Source organism: Anopheles gambiae, chromosome 2 (assembly GCF_943734735.2).
Source record: "Anopheles gambiae chromosome 2, idAnoGambNW_F1_1, whole genome shotgun sequence".
Classification (NCBI taxonomy): Eukaryota; Metazoa; Arthropoda; class Insecta; order Diptera; family Culicidae; genus Anopheles; species Anopheles gambiae.
In genome coordinates, this window is record NC_064601.1 from 79398352 (window position 1) to 79421727 (window position 23376).

Below are 23376 nucleotides of genomic sequence, written 5' to 3' on the forward strand. Positions count from 1 at the left end.
GTGTGTGTTTTGTATTCTCTGTATATAGATATATGTTTGTATATATATTTGTTTCATATATATGTTTCTTTTAAATATGCACACCATCAATGAAGCGATGGTGCGGGAGTTTTAATTTTCTAGCAAAGTAAACGAAATACGCGCGTTGTTTCCCCGCGTAGACGCGTAAGCAGCACCCGTGTTCGATTCCCGAATTTCACCATTCGCACGTTCTGGAATGCTCTGTTCAGACGGAACGGGGGTTTTACCAATCTTTTCTATCTACTCTATGCGCAAATACGGCCGTAATGTATCGCAGAACGTACGGTAAGCACATCAAGTCAGATGTGGAACTAAACCCAAAGACAAACAAACTAGGGGAAAACCGGACCGTGTACGATGTTAATCGAACGACTTTTTTTCTTTCTTCCCTCACCTAAACGCTTTACAAATGTAAAGAAATAATGGAAAGGAAAGTCCACAATACTGGCTGGTATTATTGAATCCGTTCGTAGCGGCGGCGTACGTCCCGACGCTCATTTTCTTAACGTACTAGATGGTTGCTACAGTTATTTACCGCGGCGTTGTAGGACCGGGCTAAAGAAATGTGTTGCCATCCCTAGAATTTCTTGTGAGCGCCGTACGTCCCCGCTACGAACGGATTCAATAATACAAGCCACTGACGTGAAGCGACAGAATAAGAAAAACAGCCTACTGCGTTCGCACGTGGCTGCCTGCTAGGAGCCCACGGTTTAAAACATCACCACCACGGTGTGTATGTGTGTATGTGTACAGTGTGGTTTTCTACTTGTGTGTGTGTGTGTAACCCGTAAGCAAGAAGTCCTGAAGTCTCTTCAGCTCTGTAGCTACTGTGAGGACGGCGAATCGAAACCACACGGTTCGCCTGTCCCTCGGAAGCGCGCAAAACGGAAACCGAACGCGAACCCTCTACTGCTAAGACGGCTGCCGCAGGTGTCGGCTTCACCGTGCTCCAAAATGTCCTCTCGGTCGATGGTGCCGACTCGTAGACCCTTTATCGCTGCGGCCCAGTGCTGCTGTGCAGGGCGACGGCTGCATCGTCGTAGTCCACCTCGGTTTCCTCCAGCTTGGCGGCGCCGCTACAGATGCGACACTTGCAGCACACTATGCAGGGTGCGGCCAGCAGGAGCAGCGGCGACGCCACCAGCAACAGTATGCCGAACCCGGCAAAGATCCCGATCACCTGGGCCCGGTGCCACACGACCGAAGCGCGCGAATGGCCCAGCTTGTTCTTGCACGGGCCCTTATCGTAGTGCCGAAGCAGGAAGTCGTCCTGGAATGGGATTGGGGAGAGAGAAAGAGAGAGGTGTTAGTGGGGTTGATGCAGAACGATAAGATGCAGAACACTTACGTCCAGACTGGCGAGACAGTACCAGCAGAAGACGTGCTTGCACCGTTTGCACATCATCTGCGCGCAGCCCTCGTCCTTCTCGATCGGCACGGTGCACATCGGGCAGCACTTGATGAGATCATTGTCGAACGGGATGCCCAACGCGTCCGTTTGGCCATCCACCGCGAGGCGGCGCGAATTTTCCTCGCACGACATCGTTGGATGCCACTGCACAATGGGAGAAAGAAAGAGAGAGACACCGAAGAGAAAGCGTTAGTTTTTATGCATGTGTTCATTTATTGATATGACTAGTAAGCTTTTACTGATCCTGGATCTAAAGATAAACCCATGCCAGTCCTGCAATTGATCTCAACTGTTCCTGAACTTATCCGCTCTTGGAACGGCTCCATAGCTCATCTCAGACATCGATCTGATCTTAAGCCCACACCGATCCAGGAACTAAACCTGAACTGATTCCAGTCTGGCAACTGCTCCTAAATCCATACAATCTCTGAAACTATTCCTGAGCCCATCTGGAACAGATTCGTCACCAATAACCATATGTCCCGTCGAGCTGATCATAAATTCATGATCATACCAGGAACTCATCCTACACTCATATCCGTCCTGGAACGCATACCAAAACCCATACTGGTCTTAAAACTAATCCTGAACCCATGCAGTTCGTTGAGCTTATACAAAACTCAAACAGATCCTGGAACTGGTCACCAACTCATACCAGACTACGATACTCATACCGATACGATAAGGGAATATGAATGTCCATTGAGCTTCTTTGTTGCACTAAAATACCACCTAACAACATACCCGCCATGGGTTGAAATCACATTTGGACCGAGTCCACCATAGTGATGTGCTCTATGGAGCGCACTCCGATCTGACTCCGGGCTATTGTTAGTCCGAGTCTGACTCGGGCAAAATCCGAACCAATAGTGCTGCCCGGAGTCGGAGTCGTCCAGAGTCTACCGGAGTCGTCCGGAGTAGAGTTGGGCAAAACGCACAAAAAAGCGGAACTGGGTCCGGACGATTCCAACAAATTTCGGACCCAGTTCCGAAGGGTAGGTTCAATCCGACAAGCTGGCACCTCCCGGAATCGTCCGGAATCGTCTTGAATCGTCGGAATCGTCGGAATCGTTCGGAGTCGTTGGAACCGTCCAGAATCGTCTGGAATCGACGGGAATCGCCCGGAATCGACGGGAATCGCCCGGAATCGCTCGGAATCGCCCGGAATCGCCCGGAATCGCCCGGAATCGCCCGGAATCGTCCAGAACCGTCCAGAATCGTCCGGAATCACCCGGAATCGCCCGGAATCGTCTGGAATCGTCGGAATTCCATTTCATTTCATGTCATTTATTCAGTGCATAACCTAATACAAATACATACAAACAGTAACACAAGATGCTAGCGTCCATATCGAACTATATTGATGAACTCAGTGCGCGACATTCCTGGTTTAAATGTACGACAGACAGCATTGACATATGCGCGGCGGCCGGAACGTGAACTTGAATCGTCTGGAATCGTCGGAACAGTCGGAATCGACCAGAATCGGCTCTACTATTCACTACTATCGATTGACTACGATTCCGCCCGATTCCGGACGATTCCGGTCGATTCCGGGCGATTTCAGCCAATTCCGGTCAATTCCGACTGTTCCGACGATTCCGGACGATTACGACGATTCCGCACGATTCCAGACGATTTCAGACGATTCCGGACGATTCCGATGATTCCGGACGATTCCGGTGGAACTAGCGATTCCTTCTCTCTGGAATCGGAATCGGAATCATACTTGCCGGAACCGGAGCGGAACCGTGGGTGCGATCCGCAGAACCCATCTCTAGTCCGGAGTCGATTGGAGTCGCCTGGAGTCGTTTGGAGTCGGTGTCGTCGTATGTTGTTATGCGTTGCCTTTGTTTCCGGCCGACTCCGACTCCAACTGACTCCGGACGACTCCAACTCCGAACGACTCGGAACGATTCCGGATAGTGTTGGTTTTCATGAATCTTTCGTTGAGATTCATTCATATGAATCTTCAGTAATGAGTGATTCGAATCTCGAGTCGAATCTTCACAGATTCATGAATCTCTAAAGATTCACGAATCTTCAAAGATTCATGAATCTGTAAAGATTCACAAATCTTCAAACATCCATGAATATTAAAAAAAAACTTGATTCTCTAAATATTTATGAATCTTAAGAGATTTATAAATCTAAATTCATATATCTCTTGGGATTCATTAATACTTAGAGATGTATGATCTCCAAAATATTGAATTTGCCCAATCCCACCTACAAGTTGCCCGTTGTCGGTTCAACTGCGTGGTACTTTCCAATAAGTCTCATAAGTCTGTACAGGCTGGCATAACCACGTAGGTTGTTACGCAAAAAAAGAAGAATAACAAAAAGCTTAAGCTTTATAAATTTTAGAAATTTATGAATCCTTAGAGTTTAATGAATCCCTAGGGATTCGAAAATCTTTCTAGATATACAAAAACTTTTGAGATTCATAAATCTTTTGAGATTCATGAATCTTACGAGATTAATGAATCCTTCGAGATTCTTTCTTTGAAGATTCATGAATCTTTGAGATTCGAATATCGAAGAAATTCCACACTCTATGTGCTTAGAATGCAACGCTATCCGGAGAATAGTTGTATCACGATTATATGTGATCAACTGCTTACTAAATGTTTCTGGGAATAGACTAACAAGTCCATCACGTAACTATCTAGTAAGTGCGATTTCATACGCGTCAGAATATGACTGAGTGTCCGGAGTAATTAAGCGTAAAGCGGTAAGCGCTGGAAATCATCCGACAATTTTAAAACAACTCATTGCAACGCACAGCAACTATTACAAAATGGGGCAATTTTCTTATTTAGTGCGGTTAGGGTATGGAAATACGGTGCTTGATATTAACCATTATTAGCATGAAAACATCCAGTTTTCTCCGTGTTTAATTTTAAATGGTTCGATCAAATTGTGAAAGGTGAAAACCCAAACTTACCGCCTTCTTACAGCCAGAACAGAAGTCCTCCCGACACGTGGGACAGTGCACGGCGCACGGCGACGGCATGCTGGAGGACGATGGCGACAGTGGCACGATACGGTCGGAGCAGATCGAGGAGCCTGTTTGGTTTGCTCCGGCCTGGTCACCTGCCTGCTGCTCCCTCGGCCCAACGAGACAAATCGTTTCGCAGCCCGCTTTTGGGCACCAGGTTCGGAATCGGTCCAGTTCTACCTCTGTGAAAGAGAAGGAGTACAAACGCTTTAGTATGTCGTACGGAAAAGAAAAGCTTCCTTTTGTGTGCGTCCCCAAATAAATGTAACACACCGGCAGCTAATAAACCTCACCGCAGCGGCGGACCGGAAAGCGAAACTTAACATGCTAATCCCTTTTCGGGAAACGTTGAAGCTTCCGGTGGCCTATGCCTCGTACGCCCTTTATGCGAGAGCGAATTGATGAACCTTCATAAATCAAAGCTCCTGCTGTGGGGACGGTTTGTACATTTGCTGTTGATTTGTATAAATTATTCATCCCATTTGCTGGTACTGGTGGTTTGCTGATGATGCTACTACCGTGCAAACTGCTCGTCATTGTCGTAGTGCGCGATTAGTGAGACCACAGCCTGGACACGACGGTGGACACGTCCGGCTGTACGAATGTGAACGGACGTCGGTCCGTTTGCCGCGGATTGATTTATCATTTCTGGATGAAATAATTCATCGATAGGGCGATGCTTTCCCATGCACTTATCATGGAAGGGTGGCGTGATCGTTTGTTTGCGTTTCTTGATGTACAACGTCAATGCCATGCGTTTCATTTAGCTCAGTTTGAATGTGGGCAGCAATATCTAAATCAAACTCTTGATCGATTCAATCGCAAGAATACAGTGTCATTTAATTAAATATGATTGTAATCCGTTCGTCAGAACTTACTTGACACTGACTTTATCAAAAGAAACAAATTAAATAGACATTTAAACTACTCAAACTATTTCATTCATTCCACGCCGTTGTGCTCCCATTCAATGCTGAATACGTTTCCACATAAGACGCCTCAACACTTTCACGCTAACCACCCGGGCGGGCTGGGAGAAGATGCTTGATTTGGAATTTTCGCTCATCGCAAGAAGAACTTTCTCGCCACGAATCCTAACCGGTTGTAATAACTGCATTTTGTACTTTCGCGGTTTACAGCCGTCGAGTGAGAAAGATGGCGAGCGTTTGGCGTGCAGACGAGAAACTGGTGACAAATGTATCTCGTGAATGTCGCCGTTCGATGCCGCTTTAAACAGATTCAAGTTGATTCAGACTAATAATGGTGGTTAATTAATTAATAAATAATAATATTAATTAACCACCAATAACTAATAATTGGTTGAAATTGCTAGAAATTTTAGCTGAAGGGAAAAGAGAAAATTCCCATTAATTGTAAATTTGTTCTTGGATTGAACAACTCTTTTGTGATAATTTTTAAAATTTATAAAGTTGAAAGATGCATTCAATCAGCACAAAATTAATGCTTGCACGTACATTAAAAATATATGCTATAAAGAACCGCATTGAATGCGCTAAATTGACCATGGCATTGAAATTAGTTACTATCCTATTGTTTTTTTAATACATCCTCTTAGAAATAAATAGTTTTCAGATGATTCATACATTATTATTTTTAAATTCAGGAGATTTCCTTAGAACAGCATATGCAAAAGCTATTATAATTGTCTTTTTCTATGGAAAGGTTAATTAACGCATGATTTAGTAAAATTCTGTTTTGGTAACAAAAATAGATACAGTCTTTTCCAGAGTTACGTGAATATTGTGTTCCGAAGATATTCGCGTAGCTCTAATTTTCACGAATGTCGAATATCAAGTTTTTAGCCAAAAGATAGTTGATAAATAGTTATTTACGATTAAATTTAGTACTCATATGCAATTATTTACTTATTAAATACAATTCTAGTGATAAATTCGCTTCATTTTTATTTTTTAGCGATTTCAAACTTTTAGGAACAATGTAATTTAATTTTCATTTGACAATTGTTGGAGATAATTGTACTGTAATTTAAAATTTGCGTAACTCGAATTTACGTAACTCATTTCTCACATAACTCGGTGAGAAAATGTGGCTAAAGGATAATTATGTTGAAATATTGAAGAGAAGCTTATTCCAATATTTATCAAATTGGCAAAGGCAAACTTTTATAAAAACTATTTTTTTAAATATTTTATAATGAATATTATAGCAGCTTTGGGCCTAAAGCATGATATTTGTGAGTTTTAAAACCAATGAAAATAACCATATAATTAAGTAACTAAAGTTTTCAATCTTTTTAGTTTGCGTTATATTTATTTATTTATTTAAATAAAATCAAAATAAAATCAAATTAAGAAGGAACCTTCTTCTTCTTCTTCTTTGGCTCAACAACCGATGTCGGTCAAGGCCTGCCTGTACCCACTTGTGGGCTTGGCTTTCAGTGACTAATTGATTCCCCCCCATAGCAGGATAGTCAGTCCTACGTATGGCGGCACGGTCTATTTGGGGATTGAACCCATGACGGGCATGTTGTTAAGTCGTACGAGTTGACGACTGTACTACGAGACCGGCTAAGAAGGAACCTTCATGACGTTTAAATTACTCATGAGCTGTGTAGTAGCAGTGGTGGATTTAGGGTATCTGGGGCCCTAGGCGGTAAGATTATTTGAGCACGGTTTACAGGGTTAACCTAGTACTATGTAATCTTTTATAAATACTGCATTCTATAGACCAGGGGTCTCTAAACTTTTCTGTTAGAGGGCCTCATTGCTTCACAAATAACGTTGTTACCTTTAGAATGATTAAAAGTTCAAATCTTGTTTTTATTAGAAAATACTAATCTGAATATATCAAATCAAACTAAAAATGTTGTACTAAATCACTATCACCAATCCTTACGAATATCGATAATATGGATTGATTTTAGCAGGAATTCCTCTTTTTTCTCAAAATTCAACTAAATTTTGCAATTTGTAATCAATTACAGTTGTTTAAATTGATTCCTAAACTCATCATACGAACTTTTTGTTATAATCAAGGAATAAAGAATTAGGTTTTATTAGAACTTAATCACACATGAAGAGCTGAAAAGTAAATAAATACAAGTCTTACGGATATTTTTTACTAGCTCACCTCTATTCAGTCGATAACGGTGGTGCTTCTCCACCAGGGAAGATGACGCTAGCGCCGTTATTTCCGCGATCGTTATGATACCCTGCGCGGGACACATCGCATCCGGACAGGACACCTCGTACGCACCTTCGGAAATTTCAAACTCGATGTAGGCCGTCATGCACTGTTGGGGATGGAGAGATGAAATGATCGAACAATTAAATTAAATTATGCTGTAAACGACGAACTTAACATTTAAAATCCAAACGAATGTAGTAAAACCATGATGAAGAAATAACACACAGCTCGAGTGGCAAAATGGCTTGCACAAAGCACAAGTTCGCCTCGCTGTTCCCATTTCTCCTTCGGACAAAAATGCAATTAATTAAACCAATCACTTGCACCGGCAGTCAGTCGTTTCCATGTGAGGGTCAACCAATTATTTTAATTTTTCGCCACAATCCAAAAATTTCTTCATCATTTTACCATTTCCGTCTTGCGTGACAAAGGTCAAGTCTTAAAAGCGGCACATACATAAAAGAAGGGTTTATTGTCTCTTTTTTGTGTGTCGCTCATCTGGAGTTTCTTCATTAAAGCTGTGCTTTCGAAGGCGTCAGTTTGCTGTCTTTTCATGGGCATTGAATTAGGGACTGATGTCTTAACTTAATACATCGTAATTGGTGCTAAATTAAGTTGTGTCGTTTAACGTCCCGTTATCGTTACATTTTAAAACTTATTAAAACAAATTCAATTCAAAGTAAAGCTCGGACACTGAAAAAACGGTTGCAAATATAAAACAAATAAAACATTAGTGGCCGCGGAGGTGGCCGTGTATTGCAGTACGGGAGAGACTAATATTCCGTCGCAAAAGTATCATTACACCGCGATAGCAGTGATTACGAAATGATAATTGATGCTTCGTGACTCTGGCCACCTGCCCACCATCCCATCCCGCTGCATTATGCAAATGTTCCACCATCCTCTCACTAACGTACAATTAAATGCATTGTATTTCCTGACCGATCGATTTCACACATCTGTGTATGCAGTTGGGCCACGCGTTAGTTGCAACCAGGTGTGATGTGTATTGCAAACCGATCGAAACTGTGTCCATATATCCGACATTTTGTCATTTATCGAACGTTCATCAGCTAGCTCGACGCTGTGAACGGTAATTCTCCTCCTCCGTGTTCTGATGCTTATCAAGCGCAGCAAGTCCGTCTCAAAACGGTCCGACATGAAGCGATGGGCTGTACAATAATGTTTCGCGTGTCTAACGGCGATGTTGTAATCGATCTCCCGCCCGGTAATTGTTACTCAAGTTCCGATTTTGAACCGGCCCATGACGAACCGGACATACCGAGACCGCGAGATTCTAGCCGTAAGATAACGAACGAGAAGCGTGCGCCCTCATTCTAAGCCTACCCCCAAGCCTGCCCGGCGATCGTGTGCTTTTGTGCATCTGAAATTGCAAAACGATCAACACCCACTAAAAGTCGCTCGTTTCGCCTGTGCCATATGAACGGTCGGCCGTTGAAAGGAACAATTGGCAGTTTAGCGTAATATTTAGCTCTATTGGTGTCCGTTTTTCCGCTGGCCCGGCACCGTCACGATCAATCAAATTGGTAGAGATAAGCTCGAACTCATAAGCGTCAAGAGGCTTGTTGCAAACCAGCTAATTGCCAGTGGGTCAGATCAGATTGCAAATTGGGTATGAGTTGTGCTTAACCTTCTTCGAGAGGCATTGCTCTTGAACGGTCAAGCGTACAAAACCACTTGATCTCTCCTCTTGAAATTGGTGTTTCTTTTAATGCTTAGTTCTTTTTTTTAAGTAAGCTTCAATCCAACAAAGTCAAAACACTTGTAGCCTCTTTTTTGTACTCATTCGATTATTATTTTTCTTTTAATAGTATCACTTATCGTTCGGTCTGGCATCGAACGATCGAGAATTTGATCGTTGTTTGAAGCGTCCAATTAATTCTAATGATTGCAAAAAATAACGAAAATAAATACAAAAGAACTTATACGTTCTGATACATCTTGAGCAAATTATTCAATCCGTGTGGCAAAAAAAGGAAATATTGAAACAAGATTCTTGCCAAGAACACGCAGAACCAGATCAGATGTATTCGATTCTATTCATTTCTCTATAATTTTGTAGCACGTGATGCAATGTCGATATTACTTTCAACATAAATTCTTACTTCTACCCTGCCCCTACTCTCTTGACGGATAAACACACACCCACTCAGTCAGTTTGTTGATTGAATCAATTCCATCCGCTTCAAGTCATCGCGACGAGTGTGTACACTTTATCAAGAGTTGTGCCTTCTCTTTACGGTTTCCGCATTGGCTTAAGAGCAGCCGTTTTGGTGGATTTCGATAATCATCAGCTAGTGCCGCACTGAAACGGGCAAGCCGTACTCGGGCAAACCTCACACAAACGACTTCTGCATCGTCAGCATCACATTCGTATATCGATTAGCGACGTCCCAGCCGAGCAGCGACCGACTCGTCCCCACGATGCTCCCCACGGGGAAACGGTTAAGAGCTGAGTTTAGCTTAGCTTAAAAAGTATCTTACGTAAACAGTGCAAAACTAAACGAGCCCAAAAACAACATCCTGTTTGCTGAGAACACAGCGGCTCTAGGCCCGTTGGCAAAGGAGCTTTAATCGAGAAAACGAAACGATGACTACAGTCGCAGCGCCATCATCATCATCATCGGCACCTAAGGCGATAGTCTGCCGCTCCCGCGGTCGTATTCCGCCGCTGGACCGCTTACGAAAATTGTTTAGCTAAGACTCTTGGTAATTCAAAACCGATTGAGCGGTTCACGGCACAGAAGCTGCATCGGAGCAGCGAAAAGCTGGCTGGAATGTGTCGGATCTCGATATGTGACACCTCAAGAGAAGGTAGCGTGTGATATGGATGCTGTGGTACCATGAAAAGTACACAACCTTCTTATCTGCTTTCGAGCTTCTGGCCGAAGGAAAAGCACCGTTTAATAATGTCACCGGGATCATCGTGACGTTGGATGGGAAGCGACAAGGCAGCACATTAAATTACAGCGACAGTGTGCTGCTTGCTGCGGAGCTTTATTGCAGTCTCCCGAACTGCTAAGAAATACGGTTCACGTTTCGGCATTCCGACTACGAGCGAGTCGGTACGGGTGAATGAATATTCGATTAAACGATCTCACTGTAAAAGGGTGCTTCCGTACTTGGTGCAATTTATTCCAACCATTGGGAAGCTTCTTTACCGGTTGCACAAAAAAACGAAAGAAGCGGACGAATTCCTGCCGACACTGGTGAAGAAGCATTGAATTAGAAGAGTACTACCACCACGTCGTAATTCGAGAATTTATCGGCTGACTTCCGAATGCGCGAGCAAGTATTGGGAGCCGTAAAGCAGCTTCCATTCTATCCGCTCAGAATATTAAATGAAATGCAGAGGAGAGGGCCGGAAAAGACGGTCGAATAGTTTTAGCAAACGCGTCGATCATCCCGAGCCGCACACCCCAGCCGTGAACAAATGGCGTATGTGAGGGTAGTGTTCAAGTGGATCGTTACTTCCATTGCATTTAATCATCGGTTGAAAGGCAATTCCGGACGGTATTGATGCTGAATATTTCATTATTGTCATTTAATTAACGATTGATTTCATTGTAGGGCTTTAAATCGCGATAGGAATTGAAAAAATGCAATACAATATAATACGGTATGAACAACATTTCGAACGCACATTAGGATTCCAACACATTTTTTAATAAAAAAATAAATATAAAATTATATATAATCCAATAAAAAAGAGAGATAACAATTGTTAAAAGTGTAACTTATAAAATTAATGAGTTCAATTAACAATGTAAACCATGTAAAGCATTATAAAACAATTGGCCTGGATTGAATTGGAATGATTTTTTAAATATATATTTACTGACAAAAAAAGTAAATAAATGAGCCTGTATTAGACCATCTTTATAACCACCATCTTTATAATCAAATAAAAAAACGACAAAAATAGAGCGAAAGAACATCAAAAAATCGTTTCATTATTCAATTTTCCATGAAATGTGCTAATCTTACATTCCCGCCACGTGCTTTGCCATGCCACAAGGGTTAACTTTTGCTCACCTCTCAAACTAGGGGTATAAACGCTACCTCTCAAACTGTCAAAGCTGGGCAGCGCGCCAAAACAAACACATTCTGTCAGACAGTTGCTTGTTATTGCGTGCATGTAATCCATCCATTGCGGTAGCGCTTTCCACAACAAATCGAATTAAATCCGGTGTTATTCGTGTACAGTTTCGTTAGAATGGATGCGAACGTAAAATCGAACCTTCCGTGGGTGGAAAAGTACCGCCCGGCCAAACTGAACGACCTTATTTCGCACGAGGAAATCATTGGCACGAGTAAGTATGGGCACCCGGTGGCTACACGCCCGTCCTTGAAACGAAGGCGTTGAGCAATACCCGGGTGTTGCTAGCCTGGCTCGTGGGGTTGGTTGTGTGTTCATTTTCTGCTTATCGTTCAACAGTCAACAAATTCATCAAGGAAGAACAACTGCCACACTTGCTGTTTTACGGACCTCCCGGCACGGGCAAAACTAGCACAATTCTGGCCTGTGCCCGGCAGCTGTACAAACCGCAATCGTTCGGCTCGATGGTGCTCGAGCTGAACGCGTCGGACGACCGGGGCATCAACATCGTTCGGGGACAGATTTTAGATTTTGCATCCACGAGAACAATCTTCAAGGGCGGATACAAGCTGATTATCCTCGATGAGGCGGACGCGATGACGAATGATGCGCAAAACGCGCTGAGGCGCATCATCGAAAAGTACACGGAAAATGTGCGCTTCTGCATCATTTGCAACTATCTCAGCAAAATCATTCCGGCCATCCAGTCGCGCTGCACGCGGTTCCGTTTCGCACCGCTGTCGCCGGATCAGATTTTGCCCCGCCTGGAGCACGTCATCGAGGCGGAAGGGTATGTGCGCACTAACGCTCTAACGAACGACGGGCCTTCTTTTTTGTTGTTGCGAGTAGGTGCAGTTTAAAACGTTGCCCTATTGTCTTGCAGAATCGATGTGACAGACGACGGTAAAAAGGCGCTCATGACACTGGCTGGGGGCGATATGAGAAAGGTGCTGAACGTACTGCAAAGCACTTGGATGGCGTACAAAAAAGTGACGGAGGTGAACGTGTACAATTGCGTCGGGCATCCGCTGAAGGAAGACATCAATAATATAATATTCTGGCTGCTAAACGAGGAGTCGTTCAAGGCGTGTTATGAGAGTATGTGTGCCTATGATTTGTTAAGTTTTTTTATGAGCTTTTGAAATAATTTATTTTTTCATTCTTCATGTGCTCTGTGTTGCAGAAATCCAGCAGCTAAAAACGCAGAAAGGTTTAGCGTTGGAGGACATTCTGACGGAAATCCATTTGGTCGTCAATCGGTTGGAAATACCGCCGCGCGTTTCCTCCCAGCTGCTGATCAATCTGGCATCGATCGAGGAACGATTAGCGGATGGGTGTGTGGAGAAACCTCAAATCACAGCGCTGATAGCTGCATTCAGCAAAGTACGAAGTGTAGTTGTGTAGCTTATCCACATTTTCCACTTTACGTTATTCCATATTTAAACAATAATAATAAAAAAAACCCATCAAGTGAAGAGATTTATAGTAGTTGTAATTTTCTTTCTACCATCAATCCGTAAATGGTTAACAATAGCAATAATTATTCTCTTACATAGAGCGCATAAAAGTGTCGGTCTTTTGCTAAACACTATTCATGCAACACAAAGAAACTGCATTATGAAACGCAGATCTCCATCCCATCCACTCGGCGGGCCATTTCTTTTTTTCCCCTTTTTCGCTTCATTCCAGACATGCAAGGGCGTTGGGCGCTTGTATCCAGGATCCTACGCAGTCTCGAAAGAATGGTACGCGGCGCTCTTGTAAAAAATGTAGGTCATGAATTTTATACCGAAACAGCGCTCTCCCGTACGCCATACGTTGGCGAGCCAATTCTTATTGTTGAGGCACCATTCACCAGCGCAAGAAGCCGTTTAGAAAATGCCACACATCCGAGTGCTCTCCTGGGGCGGTATCTTAAATCACAATACAGTCACAGCATTACGCTTCGAAAGCCAAACTTTGTTCCACCACAGAGATGAAAGATCAGAGCAAAGAGAGAGAAATACGATCAAACCTCCAGTGGGCAAAATCGGTGCAGCGTGAGCGGTGTTCCGGTGAGGTACGGAAAACGGCAAAGAAAGAATTCAAATAAAAAGGAAACTTTTGTGCAAAATCGCTCCACAGCGCTGTGAGTCCTGTGTGCCCCGGAAGGGTAAAGGTAACAACCACTGTCCTATGTAATCTACTTAACACAAAAAAAGGCTGACCCTGGTGAGCGTGTAAGTGAGCTCCATTTAATTTTCTCATTTTTTATACACTTTTTTGTCGACTTCGTTTCACCGGCCTGTAGTGACTGAAGAGGGGAATTGCAACTGACCTTCGGGGGGATTTCGTTTTGTTCTATCCTTTTTTAAGCTAGCAGCACGTTCTCGCAATACAAACAATTAAAAAAGTTTCAATTACGGAGGTGGCATCAGTAAAGTGGGGAGCAAAACTGTTGAAAAGAGTGCTTTACAGTTTCTATTATCATGTTTTTTCTTGTTTGAGATTGAAACAATTATATTATCTTCTCCTTTGGAGCTTGAACAATTTAAAAGAATAATAAAAAAACATGATAATATAAGCTTTATCGCCGAGGGAGAGTTTGAAACAGTGTATACAATAATTCGCACTGATATGCTACACGAGTCGAACTGCATACAGCCTGTCAAGAATTTGCATGAAGACAGATAAGAATAACAACTATGCATACAACACAACGTAAACGGGGTAAATTTACGCTCCTAGATGGCGGGTCGCTTCATAGCCACGCTGGAGAAAGAAAACACTACAAACCTCTGCCGCCACAATAGCCGCTGCACACACCAAACCAGAGCGTACGCCGTTGGGAGCTGCAGATCATTAGAGACTGGAGGGCGCACCCAGCGATGTTGCTGACTGGTGGATTAATTTACACCGGCAGTCGCTCTTGCAGGCATCATCAAGAACGCAGAAACGCAGATACGATGAATGCGGCTGCTGCTGCTGCTTTTACACAGATGAGAAACAAACGTCTTGCGTGCTTCAGGCGTGCGATGGAGGCGCATGGCTTCCTATGCATAATCGCATTGCCATGTGAAACGTACAACACACACACAGCCTTAGACACACACACACACACACATGGGTTGATGTAAATTTGAAGAAAGTCATGCAAACACGATTTGCCGAGTGTCCAAGTGGACCGAGGAGTTCTCGAGCAGGAGTTCAGTGACTTCGAGGCACACCAGCCTTTTCTTAACCATTCAAAAATGGACGCAGGGCGTAGTGGATGAGTAGTAGCAGCCGTGCCGGCGACGCGCGCACTGTGCTGGGACAAAATCTGCTTGACATTATTCCACGCCATGAAGTGGTGTGTTTGCAGTGTTGAATAATTTAGACGGTCTTTTGTTGTGTAGTGCAGGGCGGCTGACTGGCTTGCTGAAGAGAAAGCAACGGGGCTGATGTGCTGTTGATGAAACTGTTGATGTTGATGAAACCGAAGCAGCATGAAGCCTTCCAGGCTGGACACGTTATTTGCCGATGCGATAACGGACTTACAGTGTTTGCGTAGGATATAATAACCAATTAGAAGCAAATGTTAATATTTTAACTACCAAAACATCTACAGACGAACTTAAGGTGATTTTTGTAATGAAGAAACTAGCACCCAACGGGAAGACATTATGAAGTAAATCAATCATCGAATGCTTCAGAGTACACTGGAACGGACTTGTTCGCTTAAAAAATCGATCAACGACGAATTTATAATAAGTTATACATCGTAATGCTTGTTCGTAACTGGCTATTTTTAGAATAGTTTCTTGTGGACTAGCATGCCCAAAATCGATTCATTTCCTTCTTCTTCCGCATGGTCTTGTTCTTGCAAAATTTCAACCTTTCAACAGATATCAACTATCCGGTCACACAAAACGGCTCATATTGGATATGAAAATTATACTAATAACTACCTAAAACGTACTACGTAATAAACCGATGGCTTTAGCTGACTTTAGATAAAAAAAAGAAGTTAATATAATGAGTAAACATATTCTATTTTTAGAAACAGCCCCAAGCTCAGATACTAATGCCACCTAGACATTATCAAAAAATCCTTTATCCCAAACCGAACGCAATGATAACAATGTGCGCTATTGACAAGACCCGTTAGGTGTTTTTTCCCTCCCTCTTTCTCTCTCTTTTGTTGCGCTATTTAATACATGCGCAGTAAAGCGAGCATGACATTGATGAGTTTTTGACGACACAACAACAGCAGCAGCAGCAGCAGCAGCAGCATCGGTAGCAATAGCCTAGCTACTACAACACACAGCTGAAAAAGAATGTCTGCAATGTCATGCAATTCATCAAATGGCAAATATTTGCCCCGACAGAGAAAAACCGGTTCCAAACCGGAATCTTGCCGTTAATTTGGGACCGTCGGTATATCATTCTCATTCTCTTTCTCATCACTATGTACAACGTACCACACGCGGTTGGAGAATTTCGTGGAATCACCATCCTTCCGTAGAGCAACCGTACCCCGTAGCCCCGAAAAACATCTTTATTTCCAGCACTGCCCGTAAGCTGCATTGAAAAAGTGCTTCTGCAGGCGGTGCTAGCAGGAGCTGGAAAGTTGCGGAAAATTGCAGATCAAACTAGACACCCCTCCCCAGCTCGGTTCGCCCTCGGTTCGGGTTATGGTGGTTCAAGGTGGAAATGAGGTGTAGGTTACTGTCAGCAATGCTGAAAAGATAACAAGCTAATAAGGTTGATTACGCTTAACGCGACCGCTGTGCGTTGGTGCACTAGATTCGATGAAGAGCTTAAGGGCGCACCAGGGCAAATGTAAGCGAAATGTGCTATACATGAGATGTATTTTGGCCTGGGCAAGGATTTTATTACAGCTCTCTGCGTGGCTTTATCGCAAGCAACTCTCCATTTGTTTGTTTTATTAGCGCCATTCATAATGTGGTCTCGCTTTTATTAGCAATGCGGACCAAGTGCCAAAACAACACGGTGTACACCTATACATAACGGCAGCGGTGACACACCTTGAGATTGAATGATGAGTGTAAGCGTAAGCGTGCGAATGAATAAGCCTGTGCCTACATTTTTATACCGGCCATCATGTACCGGGTCATGCATTGGACAAAAGATGGCACACACCAATCGCGGATATCGCCATTTATTTACGACGCGAAACTGTTGGGTCACACAGAACGCGTTCAGCAGGCTTCCTGGTCGTGCCTACACTGCACAAACACACACACACATACAAACGTACGCACACACATGACCCGAATGTGTGCTCAACACTCAACTGACTCTTCTCCGCGGATGCAACGATACCGGTTTTCACGAACTACATCATGACTAGTGCCCCCTCTCTCTCTCTTTGTACACCACGAGCTGTGTCTGTGTCTACGGAAATGGCGCCGGACTACAGTTATATCTGTGGCCAGTGGCGGGCACGTACCTACCCCCCCACCCCCACGTTTCGTTTCAAACAAGACAACCAAACCAGCTCTATCGGAGTCCAACGAGCAAGCGTGTTAGCTGTCCTTCCGGAAAGGTGGATTAAAGGTGTGTTGGTGCGACAAGGAACTATAGTATGAGGCATGGGGGGCACTGCATCTGTAATCGAGCATCGTGCGAGTTCACACGCAACGGAAGTTCGATGGCATAAAACGGTACTTGTCGCGCACCGAGGCCATCCGTCATTTAACACTAGCGGCATGTATCGTATCACACTTAGAGTACGCCATGTGACATTCTAGAGCACTGTTCGTTCGTCTTAGTTCAAGAGTGCGGGAATTCCGTTAGATCTATAGCAGCAGTGAGTTAGAATCATGCCACCGATTCTTAAACCCAACATGAGTGTTTCCCAGACAAGCTCGAGCCTAAGCAGAGCTGGAGTGAACTGGTATGATCGTACCATATGGTTTTCACGCTGGGGTTTAACTGGAGATCAGGAAAAAACTGATTGCTCCCGGGGTTTTCGCAGACATTGATTTCCAAAAGTTTTGGGAAACTTGAGACGTAACTTACCTCGGTGCAGAACGAGCAAGCACACTGCGTGATGCGGGTCAGGTTCTCGGCACTGAACTCGCCAAGGCACAGTTTGCAGGTGAACTTAATCGTAGGCGTTAAGGCCTTCGTCGTTGTCGTCGTCGTTGTTGCGGAGTGGCTGTTGATCGGCGATACCGGTAGCAGCTGCGTGGGACTAGGGGAAAACATAACGGTTTTGGACGAGACGGACGCACCGGCCGGACTGCCCGTCGCCGAGTTGGGGCTGGGCGAGGAAGCCCCGGACGAGGACGAGGACGGCGTGGACGACGAGCTGGGCAACGAGGCGCCCGAGGACGAACTGGAGGAGGAGCAGCTGGTCGTCGTGAGCCGCAGCAGGTTGCCGACGTACTTCCGCTTCGAGCCACCGTCGAGGGAGCCCTTTTTCGGGTTATTCGGCACTTCGGTCGGTTCGTGTGCCTCGGTCGCGGACACGGGCACGAACGCACCATTGGATGCGTTGAGCGAGTAGCGCGAACCGGCCGCGGCCAGTGACAGTAGACTAGAACAACGGGAGCAGGTGGCCACGGACGCACAGTTACGTAGCCGGTTGAGCGGCCGGATCGGTTCCAGCGTTTGGGAGGTGGCGTTCGTCAGTGCCAGCACGGTTTCACACTTCCGCAGACCGCGGGGACCGCCGGCAGCACCCGCCTTGAGGCCGCCGAGAGTGAGCAGCCCCGGGCCGCCGCCGCCACCCTCGCCGGACGACGCCATCTGGCTGTCCAGCAGCAGGGGCGTCGTCTTGGGCGAAGCGAGGCTGTTGCAGCTGACATCGCGCTTCAGCAGCGGGACCACCGACCACAGCCGCTGGTGCACGGACGACAGCGAGGTGGTGGAGATGTTCAGCCGGCTGCGCGCTATGTCCGCCAGATTGTGCTCGGACGGGCTTTTGCTGATCTTGATTTCGGGCGAGCTGAGCAGTGGCGGGGGCGGTGGTGGAGGAGCTGCCGGTGGAGGCTCTTTCGACGGTCGCCGGCCGACGAGATTCTTGAGAAATGCTTCAAAGCGCCGTTTGCGAGGCACCGGACCGGTCAACGACCCGGTGTGCGGGCTGCCTTCCCCATTGCCACCGGTGCCCCCGACGCCACCGCCGCCCGGTCCAGCTCCAGCACCCGTACCGGCGACCCCACTCGAGGGCACCATCGGGGACGACTGGATCCAGCTCGCTGGACCCCGCCGAAGCCCCTGCCCGGAGCCTCCGAGCGAGGTCGGGCGCGCTGCCCGCGTCGGGACAATCTGAGGCGAGTGCTGCTCGAGCAGGGACACGGACTCATGCGTCCCATTCGCAAGGTGGTGATTCCTTAGCCCAGCCAGGTTGTGAATGATAGAGGCAAAGTCCTGTGGACGAAAAAACCCGAAAGCGATATTAGTCAAAATCATCACTCACTAGGAAACGTGACGTCCTAAAGTCAACGCACCTTCCCAAAATCTCCACCCCTTCGTTCGACTCCCGAGTCTTCCTCGAGTATGTCGTATCCTGGTGCGTTCCAGGAGTGGCGAAACTTGTTCGCAGTATCTGCGCCGCCCCGCCGATTTCCTTCGACGAGGTCGGCCAGCTGTGTCGTCGTTCTGCTATCACCGGACGTTAAACCGATGGGCCACTGTAAGCTGCGCCTTTTAAATTCGACTTTCTCACCGTTATCCACACTTCTGCCCAACCAATCGCCACTGAGTCGCACACGACGGCGCACAAGCACTTTCGATGCACTACACGATGACGCACCAACGCCAGGTGACGTTAAATCACGCTCACTGGAACGGCGAACGGTCGCCGCTGCTTCTGGAATCTTCTTTCTGGTAAACACCAGGGTCGCTTTCTTTTTCTGAAGTGCTAGTGCGGTTGGCGCACGGCCATCTTCGTTCACGGCTAGCAGCGGGCAGTGCTCGTCCACTTGATCGAGCTGGTTCACGATGACACTTTTGTGCACTGGCGCTGCTGCCCTTTGCTTCGGATATTCGTTATTTGCACACTCTTCCCCACTTTCCGACTCGGATTCACTCACTGGCGGTTGACGGTCTGGACCATGATCACCACACTGTGTCACACTGGGCGTTCGTTCGCACACACTTATCTCCACCCGCTTGAACGAGCCGGACGGCGGCGGCGGTTTGCCCGGATCAGGTTCTAAGATCTTGGTATAGTTCGTACCAGCACCACCACCAGGTCCTCCCCCACAGCCACCGCTGGCATTCGTGGTCGTGACTACCGTTGACAGCCGGCTCAGATTGTTACCATCGCTCGAAACGCGCTTCAACCGTATGAGTTTGTTCACCGAAGTGAACGTATCGCACAGGGTGGTTTGTGCGCGACTGTCACCACTAGCGGCACCACTACCACTACTACTAACACGACCGTCGATAGTACCACTTCCTGTAGTGCCGATGCACTGTGGGTGCTGCTGCACCACCGGTCCCGATGACGTCGCTGGCTCGAGCTGCTCGAGTGTGTCGGCGTGTGGGCGCCGTTCGGACGTTTCGCTGCGTCTCAGGCTTAGATTTTTCACCAGAATCTCACTCAAATCACACGACAGTGTCTTTAGCGATGTGGTACGATTGGACTCGCCCAGAAACTCCTTCCTGCGTATCAAACGACCACCGGCACCGGCGTTTGTACCACCCGTACCGTCGCCGGTATTCGGCAGCTCAGCACTGCGAATTGTAACCACCGGCACGGCAGAACGGCACGAAGACGGCAGGACGGCTGGGGTAGAGGGAGCGACCAGCGTTGGCGCTGTCGGTGCAACCGGTGCGATCGTTGTCGATGTCATCGCTGGTCGGACGGTAGCAAGTTGCGAAAGGAAAGGATGCGACGGTATCTACGAAGGTGATCGAGTCAAGATCCTTACAATCATTGAAATTCGCACTGTTTAGCGAGATGACAGGGAGAGGATTCTTTGCCGGTGAAGTAGCCTGATGAGTAAAAGAAACTCTCATTAATTACTTTCATTCAATATTACGTATGTAATTCAAAAGATCGGTCAATAGGCTGGTCTTGTGGTACATTCGTCAACTCGTACGACTTAACAACATGCCCGTCATGAGTTCAAGCCCAAAATGGACCGTGCCATCACACGTAGGAGTGACGTAGGAAGATCACAGCTACAAAAGATAACTATGGTGATGCTACTGCAGTATTGAATTAGTTAAAAAAGATACAACCTTGGTTGCTAAATGTGGGCTCTAAACCACCAATGTTTGACGATCTACATCAATGTTTGCCTCTAAGGCATGTATTTTTATCTGTAAAACAACAATTTCTGGCTCTACTAGAAATCGTTATACATTCATAAAGTATTGTAGCAACTGTATGGCAACTCTATTGTATTTCTACAAAATCAAAGTGAAAAAAGGTAAATTGATTAATGATTTACGGCATTGTTTTTACATCAACATACATGGCAACTTAGAATATTCCATTAGAATTTGTAAAATCGACATAAAAATCGTAATTTTTCAATGTATACGCATTAAATAGAAAATTATGCTATTTACACGGATTAACATAGTTTCAAAAATGAAGTTCAACTTAGTCAACAAAGCTGTTGAAAACATAAATAAATTTGAGAAACAAATTGATGACAACCAGGCAAGTGTTGTTACGGAAGAGGCAAACATTGTGAGTTGCTGTTTTTAATGGATGCTTTGCAGACAAACATTGTTGTCTTAGAGGAAACATTATGTTGACATGGATCGAGAGTAAACTGGTTTGAAGGTCCACTCAATGTAAAATATGTTTTAATCATTAATAAGACTATATGTTGATGTCAAAGTTTAAATCAAATCAAGATCAATATCAAATTCAATGCTAAACCTATTAAATTAGAATAATATTATGCTTCTCCTCTACAAATTGCAAGTCGAATTTTCTTGAACAACCGTCTCATCAATTATTATCATCAATTAAGCATAGCATTGGGCGGTTAAGAATATATATGTTGAAAGCTAAACATACTAGAATAATAATGCGTGTTATGTGTAACGAATCAAATGGAAACTTACCATCTTGAACTAAGACAAATGTACGCGTGTAAATTAACGTTGTCCACCTGTCGACGTACGGCTTCCTGAAAATGATATCAAAAGAAGACATATATGTTAGTAAGATTATAGCGCCATAATCATGTGTAGCATGTAAACGCAACCCTTGCCCCGTCCCATTCTTATGAAACTATTTCAATTAGTTTTCCAACTGAAGGCGATAATTTTTCCACCAACTGGCAAGAAACCATGTCGAATGTCGCTACGAAACTTTCAGGCCCTTATCACGAACCACCCTCACACGCCAGACCGTCCGCAAACCGCACCCGAGATGTGGGTGCTTGTTTGTGTTTACAGAACAGTTTACGGTATGCTAAGTATCAGCAGCCACTGGGTCGAGGTCTGAGTGAACAAGATGCATCCAACAAGACGCGTACTGCCGCGCAGTGTAAACAAGCCATAAATTGCAACCCTTCAGTGGAAGCTCGCATCGTCCCCATAGCGGTCCGCAACAAGATCCGATGAAAGTGGCAACCACATGGGCGGTACAATACTGTTGGGATGTTACTATGTAGCCATCGTGATTCTCGGCGTTATCAGATGCCACAGTTTCATCACCGGATGCGGTGTCCCATCGTCGCTTGGTCGGGTTGGGTGCTACCGATGTAGCAGAGAGCTTTCCGTGCCGGAAGAGATCCGTTTAATGCACGTGTTTTTCTCTATTTTGTACCTATCACTAAGCTGCAAATTTAGCACTTCCGTCACAAAGAGGTACCATCTCGATTCTTTATCTTGGGAGACCTTTAACATCTCCATGACATGTCATTTTCAGAAGCTTGGAAGAGCTGGAGACGATGTTCTAATTTACTCGATCCAACACAAGGGACGATAAATAGTGCTACATCCATTCGGTCGATCTTGTTCTATCGGAAAAACAACATGTAGGAACAGAAGAAAAAAATACATAAAGAAAGCGTACGAACAAGACAAGCCTCGACAACGCTGGGAGCACTATTTTTAGTTCGCCTGCCGACGGATGACGGATGTCCTCCACCTTCGTACGAGTTACAGGCGGTTGTTTGTAAACTTCGTTAGCAAAACGGCGTTCAATATCACGGCCGAGGTCAGGTCGTAATTTATCTCTGCCGTCGCACATTGCACTGGGCCGCTCCGTGCGCATGGGGCCGACCGAAGCCGGGTCGGGTTGGCCGCGGCACACACCAAGGCACACCGCTACAACAACTTAATTAGACGTAAGGTGCGCTATCCTGCCGACGGATTTGGTCACTTAAGGTATAATTGGTTTCAGCAGGCAGCTGTTTTGGATAAGGTGACAAATTAGTGACGTTTCAATGATAGAAAACGTAATGTTATCCGAGTTCTGATAAAAAAGGAATAGGAAAAAATGACATTTTACACACACAATGACGAATGAGAAGAAAGCAACAATTTGCAGTTCGTTACACAACCATTTTCTGCTCAATAGGATAACCGACCGTCAAGTACTATCAGACGCAGCAATCAGCTACAATATTGCACTACCAAGGACTTTCGTGCGTGCAACCGGAAGCCACACGGTGCCAACAAGCCGCTAGTTGTATGGCAAAAAGGAGTTACACGGAGTAAACTGTTTGCTATGGATGCTGTTTATTT

General features: G+C 45.4%; 2 protein-coding genes across 6 annotated transcripts in view; one reads left to right on the forward strand and one right to left on the reverse strand.

The window, feature by feature from the left end:
* Positions 1-869: 869 nt before the first annotated feature.
* Positions 870-23376, reverse strand: part of LOC1274821 (mucin-5AC) — a 77038-nt gene continuing 54531 nt past the window's right edge. For all 5 annotated transcript variants that reach the window (XM_061651251.1, XM_061651250.1, XM_061651252.1 and 2 more), the window contains exons 3-9: positions 21745-21809; positions 19164-20655; positions 17728-19083; positions 7545-7707; positions 4380-4615; positions 1370-1576; positions 870-1291 (exon numbers count right to left, since the gene is read on the reverse strand). In XM_061651251.1, coding sequence (XP_061507235.1) covers positions 1013-1291; positions 1370-1576; positions 4380-4615; positions 7545-7707; positions 17728-19083; positions 19164-20513 — 3591 coding nt within the window. In that variant the 5' untranslated portion in view covers positions 20514-20655; positions 21745-21809 and the 3' untranslated portion in view covers positions 870-1012. The remainder of the gene's footprint in view (positions 1292-1369; positions 1577-4379; positions 4616-7544; positions 7708-17727; positions 19084-19163; positions 20656-21744; positions 21810-23376) is intronic.
* On the forward strand, positions 11698-13200 carry LOC1274822 (replication factor C subunit 5). The gene is made up of 4 exons (XM_314028.4): positions 11698-11935; positions 12061-12511; positions 12605-12819; positions 12905-13200. Exons 1-4 carry the CDS (start codon positions 11839-11841, stop codon positions 13123-13125), a joined length of 984 nt encoding a protein of 327 aa, XP_314028.4. The 5' UTR covers positions 11698-11838; the 3' UTR covers positions 13126-13200.